At 35.2% G+C, this 19,291-nt stretch overlaps 1 protein-coding gene across 1 annotated transcript in view; it reads right to left on the minus strand.

Moving 5' to 3' along the window:
- Positions 1-19,291, minus strand: part of ANGPT1 (angiopoietin 1) — a 149,956-nt gene that overhangs the window by 56,005 nt on the left and 74,660 nt on the right. Inside the window, exon 4 of the mRNA XM_038129289.1 lies at positions 15,512-15,744. Within this exon, the coding sequence (XP_037985217.1) occupies positions 15,512-15,744 (233 nt within the window). The remainder of the gene's footprint in view (positions 1-15,511; positions 15,745-19,291) is intronic.

The following is a 19,291-nucleotide window of genomic DNA, read 5'->3' on the forward strand; positions in this document are numbered from 1 at the left end:
TTTATTCCAACAACACATATTTTAAGCACATCAGTATTCCCATGGAAATCCATCTGTCTACTCAGATTCTTAAAGTTAAACATGTCCTTAAGTGATGTGCAGGGTTCGGGCCAGCACTTCATTAATCCCGACAATAAGGATACAATATTTAAGTCTTCCAGAAACACTCATCCTCTGATGAAAGATACTTCTTTCCCATTTTTGGCTTGAAAGTGTGAGTTATAGATACAAAAGGGGACTATATCTTATTCACTCTGAGTGAAATGGCCTCTGGGCAAAGCTGATGCTGATGTGCAACAGGGCAATGGCCTTGCACAGTATGTGGGACTACACGGGCCATAGGTGGTGAGGATAATGTCAAGGGCGTCCAGTTGGAAGTACTCTCTTCCCTTTGAACACCTCAAAGCAGTATTTTAGGATGGCAAATTCCTGCCAGAGCACTTGGTATTAATACCATTTCACAGATGGGGAAATTGAGGTAAAAAAAGGTTAAACATTTCACCTCAGTGATTTCGTGAAAAGGTGAAAATAGAAAAATAGTGAGAAATCCAATCCTGACTAGAAGACTGTACTGCTCTCTAGGTAGGAATTTTGCACAAAAATTATATTATTCTTTCCCTTTTATGTGTTTTATATTATTATTTTAAAATTTTATTTTAAGAAACAAAAATCCCTTACTTCTCCCTTTCCATGTATTTTCTTCATGTTTATTATTTTTATTCAGTACTATCAACAAAAATAAAACCCAATTTATATATTTGCATATTAAATTCAATTAGGAAAGCATTGGCTTTGAAACTTAGCCATATTTGGAAAAGGTAGGGTTGGCAATGCTTTAGATTACACACTTCCCTGTGAAATGGCAGGGAGTGAGGTCCTTAGCAAGGTGAACATCAATTGTGCACTCTCTCAAAAGTGACATTTTTTTAGATAAGACATAGAACTGAGGCCCTCGTGATTTGTGTTAATTAAAGACCTCACGGTACTTTCTGTAAGCAGATGGTGTTAGTATCTGTGGCCAAAGTCCAACCTGAATAATTACTTGGGGCTGGAGCCAAAGCCTAGAGGAGCTAAAGCAAAGCCTCTCATTGATTTCAGAGGGCTTTAGAATAGATCCATTCTTTCTGGCCTGAATTTCTCTAATGCTGTTGTTTCAACTGGAGACATCAGTCTCTCCTGTCTCAAAATTATATTTTGAGGCTGAGGCACTGCTCATTTCCTTCACTCTTAAAACACTTATATTTTATTAGCTGTAGGCAGCAAGATTATCTTACCTCTTATATGAGTGTTATACACACATTGAAAACCACTTGGAAATAACCATTAAGATTCAATAAAAGAAATTTGAATTTGAGTCCTTTCAAATTGAAACTTAGACAAAAGAAATCATGAGTATGTTTTACAGTTTATATCATTAAAATTTTAAACAAGGTAAGATTTTAATATCAGAGCAAATAGCCTTGGTAACTTTCTAAAGAGATGGATTTCTAGGAATCGTCCCTAGAAATAAATTATCATGCTTAAAAATTAAAAGAAACACAATAAAAAGGATGTTTGTGTGAGAGATGAAGTTGAAAAAGACAGATAAATGTCATAGATATGGCCATCTTTCCTCTTAAACTCAGACAGCTGAAGTAGCTGAGATCACACAGAGAGAAAACATGGTGTAATTTACTAAAAACTAAGCAATCCAATACCCTTTTGGGGTTTTCTGCACCAGGGGTTTTATTCCACTGTAGCCAGGAGAAGATGGCTTTCCTTGGGTGCCTCTCACCCCTCTCTCAGGAGTTGGTGCTCCCACTGGAAGAAAGGCCCAGCTCCCTCACGAGGACCTATACTATTACAGATTGCAGCACAGTATATTAAGCATGACTAGCCAAAGTTTAGGTTTTCTTAATATGCCACATTGTAATTTGCAAAACCAGCCCAAACTTGACAGAAAATTAATACTCAGGAATGTTACTGGTAATGTACTTTTAGCATAAAATATGTTTTCTCTAAGGTTTGCTGTTGTTTTTCTAACTTAATATTCCATACAGTTTCCAAACTACTTCTACGTACTATAACTCTAGACTATTTTTTCTACAACATTACATAGACCTTGAATCCTTTATACATCAAGTAAAGTCCCTGAATGATGTATTGGCTCACATATGGTAGATGTGTAAGTAATTTTTTTTTTAATAAGAAAGTTCAAGTAAGTTAGTTCTAAAACAAAATATGTAACCATAAATTCCTCAGTCAGCTTCAAGATATTGACTTTACACAAACTTTTAATGTTTGTTTAGCTGTTTTCATATAGAATGCTTATGACAGAGTTTTATGTACCTGAAGAAAATGATAAAGTCTATGTCAAGAAAAATAATATTATAATTTTTTAAACTGGAATGCTTAGCCAAGATTTGGAACCTGGGAGGGTTTTCTGATTGCCTTCTCTGGATGAATAAACTGGTCATCCTCCTTTAAAGCAAGAGCGCCTGTGTGGAAAGCTCTGTTTTTCTGCACAGAAGGAGAACCAGCAATAATTTTTTTCACTGCACTTCCAAAAGTCTTCTGGATATTTTTAGCCAAATAACTCTCTCCTTGGGCCATGCTATCTGTTTTCCCCTACTGTTTCTTTCAGTTATCAGTCCTTCAGCTCCTCTTTTTCCTCAGCGCCCTGGATGATGAGTGGAGTCCAGACAGTACATGAAGTGCCATCCATAACTGCCCAGGCCCTGTGGATGATGGACAGGAACCCAAATCAATGAGGTCTCTGTTAACCCATGGGCTGTGCAGCACCAGGGCTGAGCAGTGCTCTGCTGCCCCTGCTCCCAGGATTTTAACTCTCAGCAGAAAGCCAGGGTCAGCACCTGAGGCTGCAGCCCCTCTAGTTTTGTTAGAATGGCTTACCTGTGCTTGCAAGTGAGAGAGCTCAGATATATAAAGCTTTTTCCCATGTCAAGTCAGGGAAATTTAACTGATTGATGGCTATGTGAGCCCAACATAGAGTGAGACTATTTTTCTGCTATCAGTTGTAAAATTAAATCAATAGGTAATTAGTTTATTTCCTAATAGCTATCACAAATGGAGAATGTTTTCTTTTTTTCCCAGGTTTAAAGAAATACCAACTGACTACTAAAAAAATGTAGCTTCCAAAATATTTACTGATCTAGTATTCTCCTCTAGGAATATGAAATTAAAAGCATAGAATATCTGTTTTTCCTAGATGCATGTAAATTATCTAATTTCATCTAAACTAGGAAAGAAAATAAAATAATCTACTTGATTTTTAAACTGATATTTCTGGTTGTTTTTGAGAAAATTAAGTTGTCTCATTGCTTTTCAGGTCTTCATCAGATACCTGGTGAATAGCACAGCCTGTCTATAAGCAATAAAGAATGTTAAAATGCAGTTCATTATGTTGATTGAATTAATAAATCACAATCATGCTTCCTACATTATTTGAGATCTGAGCTGCTATTGTGAAATCAGTTGAGACTGAATTAATCACTGGACTCTTATGTCCTTTAGTGATACTGACAACAAATGAAAAACAGCTGTTTGTTTTTTCTGCATGATGGTGACTTATTTGGACAGATATGCACAGATTTCTTTAATATTATTGTATTTTCATTGTTTCAAGGTTCTATTCACATAAATCTAATTTTCTTATAGACTATAATTAACAAAAAGGCACTTCAAAAAATCATTCATGCGTTTGAATTCAGATAGGAAAAGTCTTTCTCCATATCTTACTGTCATATATAATTGACATAAATTTTAGCTGCACTATCAAAAGCATCTGAGGTAAAAATTATGTCCCGTGTTGAGCAGCTCCCAAAAAATCAAAAAGGAGAAGGTTGTAAATTGGTGGGTTTTACCTAAACCTGGTACATTCCAGGACAAGGTCATACAAGGACTGCCAAACGATGGTTTCTATCTAGATCCTGACTGCAAATAAATTTTGCCTTGGTTTTGTCATTGTTCCAGACATATTGTGGGGAATCCTGCATTCTGTAGGTGACCCTCTGTCTCTGACCTCTTTCCCAGCCATTTGGGTGCAGCTGGTGTGGACCAACAAAATTCCAGTTACAATGGCAAATAATGCTTGGCTTGTGAAGAATCAAATCCAGAACAGTTTGTTAATCTTATCCAAAGGACGTTACTCAAACTGCTACCCAGTGAGGAGGCCTGGAACACTGCCCACACATGGATATATGTTCCCTGACCCAGCAACAGCAACCACAAACAAATCTGACAGAATAGGGTGAAGATTTTTTTTGTTTTGTTTTGAGGAGGAAAAATATCCAAAGACGTACAGTTTTTGCTGACTTACAGCCAGAGGACAGTGCTGTTTCAGTGTCCTTGTCTCACATATACCAACCTCCACTTGAGAACAAATATTAAACTTCAACCTAATAGGTGACTGTGACACCTAATGTTGCCTGCAATAAGACAACCCTGTGACAACACCATTGTGTTGCAAATGTTGTTGTGTAACAAATGCAAATGTTACATCGACCAGAAGAAAAAGCACAAACCTGAAGGCTGATTTCAGTTCAGGTATGCTCTCCAGATAACTACAGTGATGCCTACAAACTGAAATGATAGCTATGCAAGAGCACACTTGGGTCCCTCTTAAAAGGGACTTGAAAGCATATTTTCATTCAGGTACATATTACACACTATCTATTTTTCTTCCACAAAACATGTTTCTGGATTGTTAAAGCTACCACTGTCACTCAATATAACCAATGCAAAAAACAATTAGGAAATTAAAATCCATTGATATGAATGTAAAAAAAAAATATTGCAGTTACTTATTCTTGATAAAATATCAGGAGCTTTTTATGCATCTAGCTAGTCAACTAAAAGTTTTAAATGTGAATTTATACATAGTTACTACGAAATTCTAATTGTTATAAAGACAAACTATCACCAACTGATTCAAAATTTACTCTAATGTCAACATTTATTCATACTTTATTAATTCTATGTTTTATCTTTATCTTCATAAAGTCTGAAAATCTTAAAAAAAAACAGCTGAGGGGATATTAGTATGAAAGCTGCTTCTGTATGTCTTGGAGTCCAGCAGTTTTCTCAGATACATCATTGTGCATGCTTGTGTACTCATGTTTGTTTACTAGGGAGGTGAAAGGAAGTTTAGGACTGGACAGACATTGTCCTTTCAAAAAATATGCATTCACCAAAATGCTTTTAAAGCTAATATTCCTTTGTGACATTGCTGTGAATCTGATGAAAAGACCTGACCATTGGCAACTTGGAAAGTTCATTTTGATATACTGGAATAAAATATTTCTGTTCTGGGAACTATTGCTCCATAATCAAGTTTACAGATTATAAATTTGCATTCTAATGTATAAAACTGTATTGTCAAGGCCTCCATTATTCCCAAATGAAGTTAAAAGGACTCAGTATCCCAGGTTACTTTGCTGCTCCAGCCTCTCCGGTGTCCATCTCCAGCATCAGCGTCCTAGAAGTCATGGGGCTTCTTCACTACTTTCAACCATCATCTTCAGTTTTTTTCTTCTTATACTCTCATAATTACTTATTTTCTTTTTATTTTATTTTCCTTGAGGATTTTTCTCCTCAGGAAGCACCTAGGATTTTGGGATTTTGCAAGAGTTTGGCTAACATCTGGCCTGAAAAAAGAGTTTTCAATACGAACAGATGTTCAAAGCAGAGGACTGGAGAGCAGCATAAGTGCAGGAAAGCATATCCAGGAATTTACAGTATAGTTCTTCCTCCACCAGATGAAATATCTGCATGTTTAATGGGTTTTGAAAGAGTTCTCTTCCATTATTTTCTCCAGTTAACATTTTTGAAGCCACATTAATTTTCATCATTCAGCATCCCATACCAAAGAACTCCATACAGATACCGTGGGAAGGACAATTTCCCTTTGTTAGCTTTTAGCAAGAGTATTCCAGCTGGTGACACTGCATTCTTAGCTAAAAGTGTCAGTAAGTGTGCCCCTATGCTCTACAAGCCACCTACAATTTCTACTGCAATCTCCTTCTATTATCTTTTGCACCACCTGAAGTATCTGTCATAGGTTAAATTAAAGGTATTTCACATACTCAGTCATCTGTTGTTGTAGATTTTTTTTGTGTGCAATGTGGGTTCCAATATTTTATGCAGTATTAGAACACATCACGGATTATGTGGCAAAATTTTTTCCTGATTCCAGTCTATTCCTTAACAATTTTAAAAATAATATTTTCATTTGGGCAATTAACTGGTAACACCTCCTGCATCTTTCATTCAAGATCTCCCTAGGAGCTTACCTTCAATTCATATGGGTGTTTTAGAAGGTGAAAGAAAATAAAACTCTAGACTTTCTTTCTTAGGCACATTCATTTGCTGAATGATGACAATAGAAAATGCTGGCCTTCATTAAATGTTCAGACCCTATGACAATATAAGTGTGTGTATAATACACGTGCACATTTTGGATGTTAAGTTAGTACTTAGTCCTAACCCCAAACGTGGTGCAATCAAAGATTGTCACTTACTGGAGCAGTGCTGGTCTGGCAATATCTGTTGGCTGTGGACGGCTTCCATAGCCAGAGAACAAATCAGCTAATGAGAGATCTTGCAGAAAGTGTTTGGATTTGTTGTAGGGGCAAAAGGGGGAGACAAGGTTAGGGATTTTTTTTGGTTGCTTGGTTGTTTGGTTGTTTTGTTTCTTTGTTGATTATATTAGCTGTTTATTCTGCTGTAGCCGCTCAATGATCTTGATTCACCCCATGACCCTACAGTCACTGGACTTGATGGAGAAGTGGAAGGATTTTGTTTCCAAGGAAAAATTACAAAAGCAAAAATAGTCCCTTTGCTCTCAAACTCTAGACCTTAATGGCCACATGCATCGTCCTCTCTGCATGTGGGAGGCCCAAAGAGGTGCGTGAACCTCGCTTAAGTACAATCCAGAGAAACTACCAAGCCATGCTGAAATGCAATTAGCAGGGCTCCAATGATTCTAACAGCCTAGGCATTAGTCCCGTACCAGATTTGTTAAGAGCACAAAGGTTCATTACATAGAAGAATTTGAGATCAATACTTTTAACATGGGGAGGAAAGAGAAAAGGTGTAGTCAATTAGATGTCTCAGGTTAACCTTTATAGAAATGTTTTAGCAGCTAATAGAACATTACTTTGCCCTCCCACACAGTCTCTAAGAGTCTGAAGTAAGAAAGGCAAACAATTGCATAGCAAGAGCACTCAAGCTATCCAACTACTTATTAAATAAATCACTTAAAGCAGAATTTCCCTCCTGTAGGGCCACAGGAATTAACTCGGTCTTGGAAAACGACATTAACGTAGAGAGCTTTCACCCTCTCCAGGGCATAATTATTTAATACCTAATAAATTATCTACAGTTATCAAGTTTGTTTCCCAATAAATCCAGCCTTAGTGACTGGCAAGAACAATAATACTTCAAATCACTATGCATTTGAAAGAAATCACTTAAGAATACCATAAAATGGTCCTCATTAGTGAGCTGCAATAGAATGCCTTATGGTCCATTTACAAAGAGATAAAGACACTTAATTATCCAGCTGCAATATAGTTCCTTAAGAGTTTCTGCTTGAGACAGCAATTTTGTGAGTAACTAGCTATTCACTGAGACGAGAACTAAAGAAGTCTTTCACTAACTGTAAAAGGAGATTAAGTTGCTGGCATTGTTTAATACTTCTGGTGTCCATATTTCTTTAATTGATTTATATTTTTCCACAAAGACACCCTAATGTGCATTTGATGTTTCCATCTGAGCCATGGTATGCATACAAAGAAATTTTTTACTAACAAGCCATTTGGGTGACACTGACAGTGCTGTTATTTGGTTTATATATTCTGATATTCTCTGTAATATCTTTGGTGTGAGTGAATAATGCCAGTTTCACAAAACTGAGTGAAGAGGGATTTGGCACTGACTTATACTGTAGGAATGAGGGTGGGTAATTGATTTTAATATCAACAATTAAGAATTTATATACACTTCCAGTTTAAAGTTTTCAGTACAAATAAATATTGATCTCCTGCTGTGATGATCAGCAAGTTAATAGGGATAAAATATCAGAATCCACAATTCTGTTTTGAAGAATTTAAATATTTTTCCACTGACATAAATTTCAAATTTACTTATTTCAGAACTGAATCTCTATTAAATTACAGCCAAAGTTGCTACTACCTAATGTAATTTTTTATGTACTTTATTATAAAGCATAACTTTGAAATTTGGTATTTTTGTTTAAGCAGGGTATGAAAATATTTTTATTTTTAAAACATGATGATTTGGAATTTTTTTTTAGTTTTAGAAAAAACCAACACAGGTAGTGATCATATAAATAAATAAACAACAGTAACATCAACACTAAATATCAACTCTAACATTACTACTACCTTTTAACAGTTAATATGGAGAAAAATGCCACTTGTAGTTGTAAGTCACCTCATCATGGAAAAACTCACATGGACAAAGTGACTTCATTGATCTAAAAGAAGTCCAGACCCAAACTCTGACAATGTTGAGTCAGATAGAGTCAGATAAGAATGACACTAAAAAACTCTCCAATAGAATTTTCTGAGCATCTCTGAAAGTTCCATATCATTAAAGTGAGTCTTCAATGATAGTAGGAATTATATAGCACCTGAACAGAAAAAACAAGGAACACAAAAGCTGGTGCTGATGTGTGTGTTTAACTGAACATCTCCATGACAGCACAAAGTCAGAGCAGCCTCTGACTGCAGCCTTGCAGCATTCCAGATCATTTGCTCAAGAGGATCCAGCCACAGTAAGAGTAAGGGGATTCCTCTTCCCTGACACTGAGTGCAAAAGAAAGATTCAGTTTTTCCCCAGCTTTCAAACTATAAATAGGAGCAGATCACACAATGGAATGTATCTTTGTAATAGTGAGCTTCGTGAAACACTGGCAAGCATTTTCTGATAGTGATCTTCTGATCTCTTTTTAAACGAAAAGTATTCCTGTTCTGCTTTAGAAAATATTAGTAAAAATGAAAACCTCATGTTCCTAAAATCTCTAAAGATTGAGGAAGTAGAGAGAAAGTGAGAAAATTGATTTTTTCCGTAATCTTGAACCTTAGCTGAAGTTATTTGCTTTGACATCTTTGGGGAAGTTAAAAAGTGTGGAACACCATATGATTTCAGTGCATTAAACTGCATTTTGTTTAAAGCTTTGGTATTCTAACTTTTACAAATCTGAGGTTTTAATTAATTCTTAACAAATAAAAATGTTTAAATTAATTAGTACATTAAAAGCATCATGCTTTGTTCTTACACCACAGAATATTAGAATAGATTGATAATTAAAATTCAATTTCTGGTTTTAAAAAAAGTCTACCACTTCATGCATGAATTCGTTTCTTAAATGATATTTCAAGCACAATCCTGATCTACCTCAAACCTACAGCTTTCAGCCAAAGCTGATCAGAATCTTCTGTGCACCTGGAACAAAAGGTTCTTCTACGTTTTGAACGAAAAATAATGAAGCAATTGATGTGACACACTCTAAGTTTCTGCCTCACCAGAATATATTCTGCCTCATCATGTTGGAAAAAACCTTAATAATGTCAAGGATGAAGTACCAAGAAGAGGCATGGGCTTAAGGAATGAAATGTTTATAGAGAAATGGTACAGAAAAAGCAAGATGTCACCTCAAAATATGTCTCAGATGAGTACCAATATTATTCTTTCCATGAACAGAAGTAAAATGATCAAGACCGTATCATAAAACCTTGCTCTTCTACAGTGCTAAAATCTAGTGGATTTAAATATTCTCATAATTGTATTCCAATTTATGGCTGAATCAATATAATACAGAAAATTTGTCTTATGAAACACTGTCAAAATACAAATACTTAAAACTACTGTTCTCTTTTTGTGTCCTGCATTCCCACCAGGATTTTTGGTTTGGTTTGGTTTTGATTTTTGTGGTTTTGGTTGGTTTTTTGCTTTTTGGGTTGTTGGGGTTTTTGTTTGTTTGTTTTTGCTTTTTGTTTGTTTTTAATACTAGCCTGTATTATAAAAGCTGTCTTTGAAGTGTGTCTAATGAAGAAGGCCAGCATCACTGCTGAGGCAATTTTGCTACTGTCAGTGGAGTCCCCCCTGAGCCTGTAACCTTCAGGTCATTTCTTTGACGTTCTCAGTCTATTCTAACTCTTTTCACTTCAGAGTAAATTTTACATCACATCAACTTTGGACTAAGAAGTGGAATAGATTGACTACTGTTTAATTTTATTTAAAATAAATTAATTGCTATGCCTTTAAAAAGAATGGATAACCCTTCAAATGATCTTTTGGACATATTTATTTTTCCTATCCATAAGCCAGGAGACTTGTACCTTTTCTGAAATGTCAGACCCACTAACCATGTTATTTACTCTGTGAAATCAATAGGTACTTCTGGGGAGGTAAATTTTTAGCTTACACATGTATGATTTTGAGAATTAAGCTTAGCATCTTGTCAGCATTCAAGAGGAAGATAATTCTTCATTTCTCTTTTACTAAGAGGTCACAAAACTAGTCATGACAAAATTTCATCTTCTGTTCCATTAGTTTTCTGATGTAAGTAAGTTTAGGCCAAACATTTTAACAAGGTATACTATTATGCAGTCTGGAAAACAGCCAAAGGAAAAAAATAATAGGACAACAAAAAATAAATTTATGGTTAAATATGCTTTCCCACTGAATTTTACATTCCTTTATCCTGTAGGTAGGACTACCTAGGTGGTTACCACAAGTTATGCAAATTATTTTTTAGACAATAGAAATCCAATAAATTTTCTTATACTGGATAAAAGACAATGTATTTTTGATTGGGCACCTTTTGTCACATTGGCTTGAACCATAATTTCCCAGTGGAACAATATGCTTTCTAAAGTAATTGGTTTGAACTTGCATACATATCTTTGATTGTATTAGCTATTGCTGAACATAATTTGTAGTATATGCCTTGCTTTGGGGTTGAGGAGTTTTTTGAGTAATATTCATGTGACTGTCTACTTTAGCACTACATAGCTTCTCCATAAATAATTTTTCTCATGTGGCAGCTTAGAAAATACTTCACAATACTATTTACTGTGTTACAGATGTGTTTGAGAGTGACAGCAATGTTCCTTTTAAATACTCTAAGACAAATAATACTCTAAGTAGTATGAGAAAAGACCAGTTTAAAGAAAACAATAAGCACAAAATATTTTATAACCTTTTCTAAGAATAATTTGATTTCTAGATCTCTATTTGTTATTTGCTACAGGTTAAACACTTTTACAGTCTTGGAGATTATCATGCAATATCTCTGTGATTAATCAGGCCTTTACTTCTATGCTTTTATTTCCTCATCTTTTGTTGGGGAAAAGTAAAAGTTTCGTGCATTTATCTACATTTTAATTTTGAGATTACTTCATCTTTAAATAGTTATTTTAATATTCACCATAGTGAACAACCTTTTCCTTTGAAGGCTGGTGTCTGAAGGTGCTTCTATTTTAGAAATTCTTCTGTAGAAATTTACTGGCAGATGTTGCCAAGGTTTTTGCCCCTGCCTAAAATACATCAATATACCTAGACAATGTGACAAGTTTCTTTAGCCACAGACACAGGCCAAAATAGAGCCATGTGAGTCCCCATGGTACCCTGCATTTATTTGACTCTCTGTAGGCTTTGTGACCTGTTAGAGAGTCTATTTGAAGGATTACATGCAACTGAAACTCTAGAATCACACTGGGAGAGAGGTGGGTGGTATTTTGGAAACTGAACTCACAACAATTCCAAGTTTTACAGGTGGCCCTCAGCCCAAAACTGGTCTGTACCAAAACTGATGCTAAAAGTGGGACCTGGATTTTCTATTTAGGTCCACCTATATTTAATTTTTTTTTTCATTTGTGTTGCTTTTACCTTTTCACTTGTTTTTTTGAGGTTTTTTTTTTTTTTGTTTGTTTGGTTGGTTGATTTGGTCTGGTTGGTTTTGTTTATTTTTCTCATTTTCATTTTCCTTTATATTCTTCAGAAATTCTCCTAATATATGCCTAGGCACAGTGGAAGCACCAAAGCAGATCTCTTAGGGTTGTCATCCAGTTCTAGGGAATTTGTAAGCTCCTTAGACTGTATAACTGAACAAAAACAGTTTCTGTTCAGCCCTGTATCTCTATACTGCCCAGCTATATTATTCACAGGCTCCCAGCAGGAAAATTTCAGATAGTGTTCCAACTTCTTTAAATTAATCTAAATATAAGTCTTCTGATATGATTATGCCATTATCGGAGTAAATGTATCTCATGTTCTGTAATCAAAAAACAGTGATTATCACCAGATTTGTTCCAAATTTATTGGTTTAGCTATATTCTATTTTTCACTTTCACAAATGGGAAAATCCTCAATACTACAACTTACAAGAAAAAGAAAATAATTTTCCTATCTGTGACTTATCCTGGGAGGATCCAGGATCCATGGATGGATGGATGGATGGATGGATAGATAACTTTTAAAATATCACGGCTTAAATTTAAGATAAAATATAGTGACTTACATTATTAATTTAGGAAAATCTGACAGAGATTCTTAAATCCATTCTCAAAATATCACAGGATTTAGACATACTTTACAATTCCTCTCAACTCTGTTGTTCATAAAGTTCCTCACCTTTGACAGTCTGGCTTTCCAGACTTGATGCCTCACTTAGGTTCTGCTTTCTGTCAAAGATGAGTGTCCCTATTAAAGAGCCAAAGTTCTTAATAGGACCCATCCTTTTCTATCTCTACAGCTTTCTAATAATAAAAAAATATTTATCAATCTCTACGATATCTAGTAACCTTTACCTAAATTACTTAAGTCCTCTCTTTTATCAATGGAAACTACTTCCCAGTGTTACTGGCTGTTCATTTTCTCCCTAATATTACTTATTTTGGGCATTTCCATAACAGCATTCCACATATCTTCTTTCCCACCTAATAGGTCTGTATGTTACAGCTCTCTCTCCTCATATGAAAATTGTTCCAGGACTCTAATTTTCCATTGTCCTACTCTTTTCTGGACATTTTCTATTTCTGTAATATCCCTTATGAAATTAGATGACTGAGATTTACCAAAGTATATGACAGAAGAGGTGTCACTGATTTATGTATCACTCTTTGTTATTATTCATTTCCCAAGAAACACCAGTTCTCACAGAGCATTTTTGGTTTTGATCATTAGTGCACATATCAAGATTTGTGTAAGACTACCCAAACTTCTTATTTTGGTGTAAATTTAGAGTAGCTCCAGTGGTACTTCCCAATATGCATACATTTCCACCTTCAACATATGTTTTCACAGACTGAAGTTGGCATTAATTTTTGGCACAACCTCCAGTACTTAGTCTTCAATAGAGTGGTCTTGTGCTCCAGGAAAATATTATTTTAACTTAAGCTATCTGACTTAATCAGACAATAAGAAACAAACATTTCTTCACTTGAACATTTCTTGTTGAGTTATTCTCCTCAAAGAACAAAGGTATCCAACATGATTCTGAACATGATAATACACGAAAGGCAATGGAGTTCAAAATCAAGGGCTTAGTTAGGCTCTTAAAGTTATATTTAGGTATTTAACTGTGCTAAGCATCATTTACTTCCACAGTTCCTCAGAAGTTAAAAAGACTGTTGAAAACTCAGGTTTTCAGGCACCTGAATTTGTACCCTGGAGCCCAGTTTGAAACACCCACTTCTGTATTCCTCATTCAAAGTTTTTATAAGAAGCAGCTGAGGAAACTAAGTTTAGGAAAAATGTTGGTTTGCTTGTTTTGTTTTTTTCTTTGAATCATATTCAAGACTGTTAAAGAAATCTTTTTAAGCTTTAAAGAACTTGCTATATATCTCTGTATGAGAATAATATATCTTTCATTTTGATATTGATTTTAAAATACTCCTGAGCTTTATTAGAACACTCTGGACACAGCCTTGCCAGGTTTCTTTGCCAAAAGGACATAAAACATAATAAAGGATTTGCATTGCATCACAATGTTTCTCTACTCTATGAGAACAGCCTTCTATGAAACATGTTATTTAATTCCAAATGCTAGAGAACTATATAACAGAATGAGCAGAAGGGAACATTTAGAATGAACATGAGAGGAGGAAAAAAAAAAAAAAGTAGGCTATCAACACTGGCCCAAGCATGCAACACTTCCAAAGTAAGAGATGTAATCCTCATGACTGGAGCAGCTTATATTTAAGCCACACAAGTTGCATGGGAATATATAGCAGAAAGAAAACCCACATTGCCTTGAGCTGAATAGTTTGATTGATCTGTATTTCTTCTGCTTCTCAGAGAGCACTGAATAATGATACAGGTGACAAGTTTTCAGTTGGGGCAATGGAGTAGTTGTTTGCTGGTTTCATTTTAGTTTTTTTTTTTTTTTTTAGTTTATGGCACTTAGAGGTCTAGAATGACAACAATCTATTATGCTGGGCTCTTCAGATTCTGATGCCTCTCAGAGAATTCCTTGATCCATGCTTCCAGAATCGCTAAAAGACTATCCCACTCACATGTCTACAGATTCTCTCTGTGTTTATCCTGTACCTTTCTCAGAAGGATTTTTATGTTGTCATTTCTGTATGACTTTGCCCTATTTTTCATAGATAATAATATATTCTTCCAAGTGTACCACCTCTGTTTTGCACAGTGGTTTCCACCCCTTCCTGGACTAGAAAGGAATTTCTTTCTTAAGACATTCTGCAGTGTCTTTGGCATTTGAAAATTGAAATTCTATCTGTCTCTGTTTCTGTAAGAAAACTGCTTACTGAGAAAGACATACTTGAGGAAAATTGTCCTACTGAGTCTTTGCTGAGCCTTTCTTTCAATGTTATTTCTACCTTTTTCATCTGGAGCACCCAGAAACAAACAAAACACAGCAAGACAGAAGAAAGAAAAATTATCGCTAATTATAAATAAAATCTAATTCAATAGAAGAGATTCATCTCTTGGATGTCTACCTATAGAACCATAAGAGTTTATAACTAAAATCATTAATATTATGAACCATACATGTGTAAAAAACTCTGAATTACTTTTCTTTGGTTAGTAGCCTGTTCTCTCCATTGACTGAAAAGGAAGTCAAGAGTAGATGAGGTACTGTAAAGTTAAGATCCATGGTTGGTTGCCTTACTTCCAGCAGAAGGAGACAGATACTCAGAGGAACAAATCAGTATTGTTAGTACAAAGGCAGAGTGATTTTGCCCTATATCTGCTATGATCAAGATATAAAATGTCAATGATATTAAATTCAAAGAATCAAATATGGCTGTTGGTACAAGGATCTGCCTCAGCATTGTCTGAACTTTATTTGATTTGTGGGTTCTGATCAGCTCTTTTCTCCTCAATTATAATGTCTTTTTCTTTCTTGGAATAAGACCATTAAATTTTGCTTTTCCAAAAATTGAGGTCTTAATTCACAAGACATTTCCTAGTACTTCTAATATACATGGTAATGTACTTTATAATGCCACTTTCTTACCTCCTTCCTTGGAGCAGAGGGTAATCAGGGTGTGAACTGTATCCATCAATTCAAGCTGCTGTTTCTGCAGGACACTGTTATTGCTTGTTGCCTTGTTTAACTGCTTCTCTAGTTCCTGGATTATGTAGCTTTGTCGTGTGACTAAGCTTTGTAGGTTCTCTTTTTCCTCCTTCAAAGTGGCCAGCTCCTCTTTGTGCCTTTCTTCCATTTCTCGAATTCTGTGCTCAAGTAAACTAAAATGAAATAAAACAATTAGTAAATATTATTTCATGCCATCACAGTTATTAGTACAGAAACCAGAACATTTTTTCAGTGCATAATTCACTACCTAAATCAATAATTCTAAAATACATCGCATCTAGTAATTCAGCCCACTGAGTTGACCATAACTGATCTCTGAAACTGCATTTTGTGATGTTTGCATGTTGTAGTGCACAAAGGGCATGGAACTGCATATGTAGGTATTACTCTTATTTACAAATAAGCACAAGCATAGGGCCAGTAAAACATTTGAATGTAAAAGCTGAGGCAGAAGAGCCTGAGGTAGGCAGAGGAGAGAGCAGAGCAGGGTGTTGAAGAGGACATGGCTGGCAACACGAATGGATCAATATGATGAGACAAAAATCAGGGCAAACTGCAGAAGAATTTGTGAAGGGTCTTGTCACTGAGAGGAAAATAAGCATTATAAGTTATGGAGGACCATCAAGGTGTGTGGAACCCACAATAAATGTACTTTTTGATGTGGTCTGTGAAGCTGGGATAAGAATTTCCCACCAGATGAGCAGTACCTGCTTTCACAATAAGAATAGCACTGTTTTCCCTAAAGGTAAATCAGTAACTTGCATTTTAATGCAGGATTCCCTTTTTCCTTGAGCCTACATGCATATCCCACTAACACTCCCCAGCCATGTTTGGTTGTTCCACAAAAGGCTCCTCAGGCAGAAAACTGTTGGGCATCATGCTATGGGATTTACTTACACCAATTTTTATAGAGAATTTTGCATATGTATAGAAACACCACTCTCTCTGGATTAATATTTTTTTTCTAGTACTCTTTCTGTCCTGTGCTGGAAGCATTCAATTTACCAAGATCAAAGGCATATCAGATTACATCTAGAAAAATAGTGCTGTTGTAGACTTAAAGGACAGCTAATATCTGTCAACCATGAACAAGAAGCATTTCCAGGACAGTGCTTTGATGCTGTGGTGGGAATTTAACAGAAATAATGTATTAGTATTAGATAAAGAAGTTGATTCAATCTCGCTGCTACTTTCTCTTTGGGGTTTCTGTTGTATACACCAAAGGTTGCATTTCTCATGCCCAAAAACTGAGTGGTGGTCAAAAACTTGCCAACAAACTGCTTCCTGCTCAAGTCAGTCTTAGGTTTTATTTATTTGCACTCTCTCTCTACCTTTGTTTTTACTTCTGGATAATAGATCAGTGGCAAAATGCCTGCATAATTTTAGGTCATTTAACCTAACAGAGGAATGTAATAAAATCCATATGGAGTGGCTTCTACTCCATATCATGGAGCCTTAATATGAGCTGTTAGAGATGATAACAATGCAAAGATTAAATTCAGGCACCAAAATTTGCTGTGCAAGCTAGAATGAGATAATTTTTTTTTTAAAGCAGCATTTTTCCCTGAAATATTATAAATGTGGAATTTACAAAGATCCTGAAGAAAACATACATTTGTAATATCAACATGTCTAGTTCTGTGAAAATCAGAAGCATCTGAGTAAAGGGAGCAAAAAAGCAAAGAAGTGAGGGAAAATACATTTTTGCAGGGTCCTAAACACAAAGGAGAATATATCTCATTTTAAAAGGCTAATTAATTAGAAACAAAATAACAAGATTTAGAGCACTGAAATAAGATGGTAGAAAGCTAAAGTTACACCCTGAAAAAAATATGGATTTTGAAGCCAAAGACTATAAATTATTTTAGCACCTTATTGGGGCTGCAGCTGATTTTTCATCACTTGAACACTAACATTAAACATCATGTTTAGATTCACACCATGGTCTAGATTCACATTCATTTTTTTGAGAATGTGTATGTGGTAGCCTTTGCACTTTCTTATGCAGAAAGTCAGATGCAGTTTACTTTGGCAGAAGCACTTGAAAATCTTCAGATAGATTTGGTTCTAGTCATAAAATTTTGTCAAAGAAAAACACCTCCTTTTGAAATGAATCGGTTCTATCCACAGAATAATTCTACTCACTGATAATTTTTCACAGAAATTATTGAAGTCCTGGTTGTGACTCTAGATTTTAACTTTTTTGATGGACTACTCACATCAATGCACTTGGGATAGGAGAAAGGTGGCCTGGCCACAGTCTGTAATAGAATGGGTGCTAGGTGGGGCCACGTCCTGGTCTGACATCCTACAGTCCCCCAAAATGTTGTGTATTTTCAATGCAAGGCAAGATGTCATTCAGGAACATAGAACATAATTTTATGGTTATATAGTAACTAAAGACAAAAACGTTCCCTTTATCCTTATCCATGTAGCACACTACAATGTATTTCCTTAATTCCACAGTATCCTATCTGCATGTCCACAACTAAATAATTTCCCTATCTGAATCATTTCATGTCAAAGAAAGAGCCTTTGATAGCCACAGTTTATGCATTGCATTATTTGTCTCCCACTGTGGACTTCCTAAAACCATAGTAAATGAATCCAGGGGGATGACAATCTTATTTGTGGCAGCACTGGCCATGTCAAGTAAGAAAAGAGAAGCTGACAATGTTTGGAGCTCCACAGTTAGGCATCTACAGAGCCAGACAGGAAGCAGATGTTTTATGGCTTTAATAATAATACATACTAAAATTTCTGGTGTGTCAACATGTGGTGGAAAGATGGAAGTGTCATAGCACTTGTTCCTGCATTAGTTTTCTATGTGGATTAAAAGTCCTGTAATTATAAACTGCAAAACCATGCTATTTTCAGGAATGCATAAATATTTATGCAATTGGCTTTCTATATTCATAAATCTATATCAGATAAAAGTAAGTCCTGAGGATAGGACAACTCCCTGTATTTCTGGGAGAAGTCCAAAACATTCATTTTTGTTTTACTATGAAACAATGAGAAAACTTTGGTCAAATCTCCAAATGAACAAAAGCAAAGTCTTCACACAGATTGGGGATTTCTGAACTGGACTGTTCCAAAAGGAAGAAATCCTTCAATAGCGTGAGAAAAGCTGCTCTTATGGCTTTTGACAACACTATGGCCAGAATTATTCATTTGTATTGTTATATTAATATTTGTTACAGATAATTTAAATTTTAAAAAAAGTGCTAGGAAGTTAAAAAAAATCTTGAAACTGATTAAAAGCAATTTAAAAGGTATTTAGGGTTTCTTTAACTGTGGCAAGACCACTCTGTTGCCTCTTTTTTGTAACATCAGACCATCTCTAACAGACAAATACCATTAAAAATTAACTTTGCTGAACACTTGGTAAAGATATTTTCTCAAATTTTTAAAGAAGCATTGTGAAGACAGAGTTAAAATTAAAATATTTTTAATAATTTTCATTAATGGCTATTGCTGACACAAAATATTAATGAAAATGGAAAGAAGTCTGTCTCTATAGAAATCAGTCAAAAATCCTCAAAAGGCTGACTGAAACATTCTTTTATAACACTTTCCAGTAACATGTTATGGCTCTTTTTTTGCAGTAAGTTTCCTCTATTAATTTCCTATACATTTTAAATTCCTATACAATTCCTATATGTTTGAAATCTGTAAATTTTTTGAAAATACTACTAA

This window comes from Motacilla alba, chromosome 2 (genome assembly GCF_015832195.1).
Source record: "Motacilla alba alba isolate MOTALB_02 chromosome 2, Motacilla_alba_V1.0_pri, whole genome shotgun sequence".
Taxonomy (NCBI): domain Eukaryota; kingdom Metazoa; phylum Chordata; class Aves; order Passeriformes; family Motacillidae; genus Motacilla; species Motacilla alba.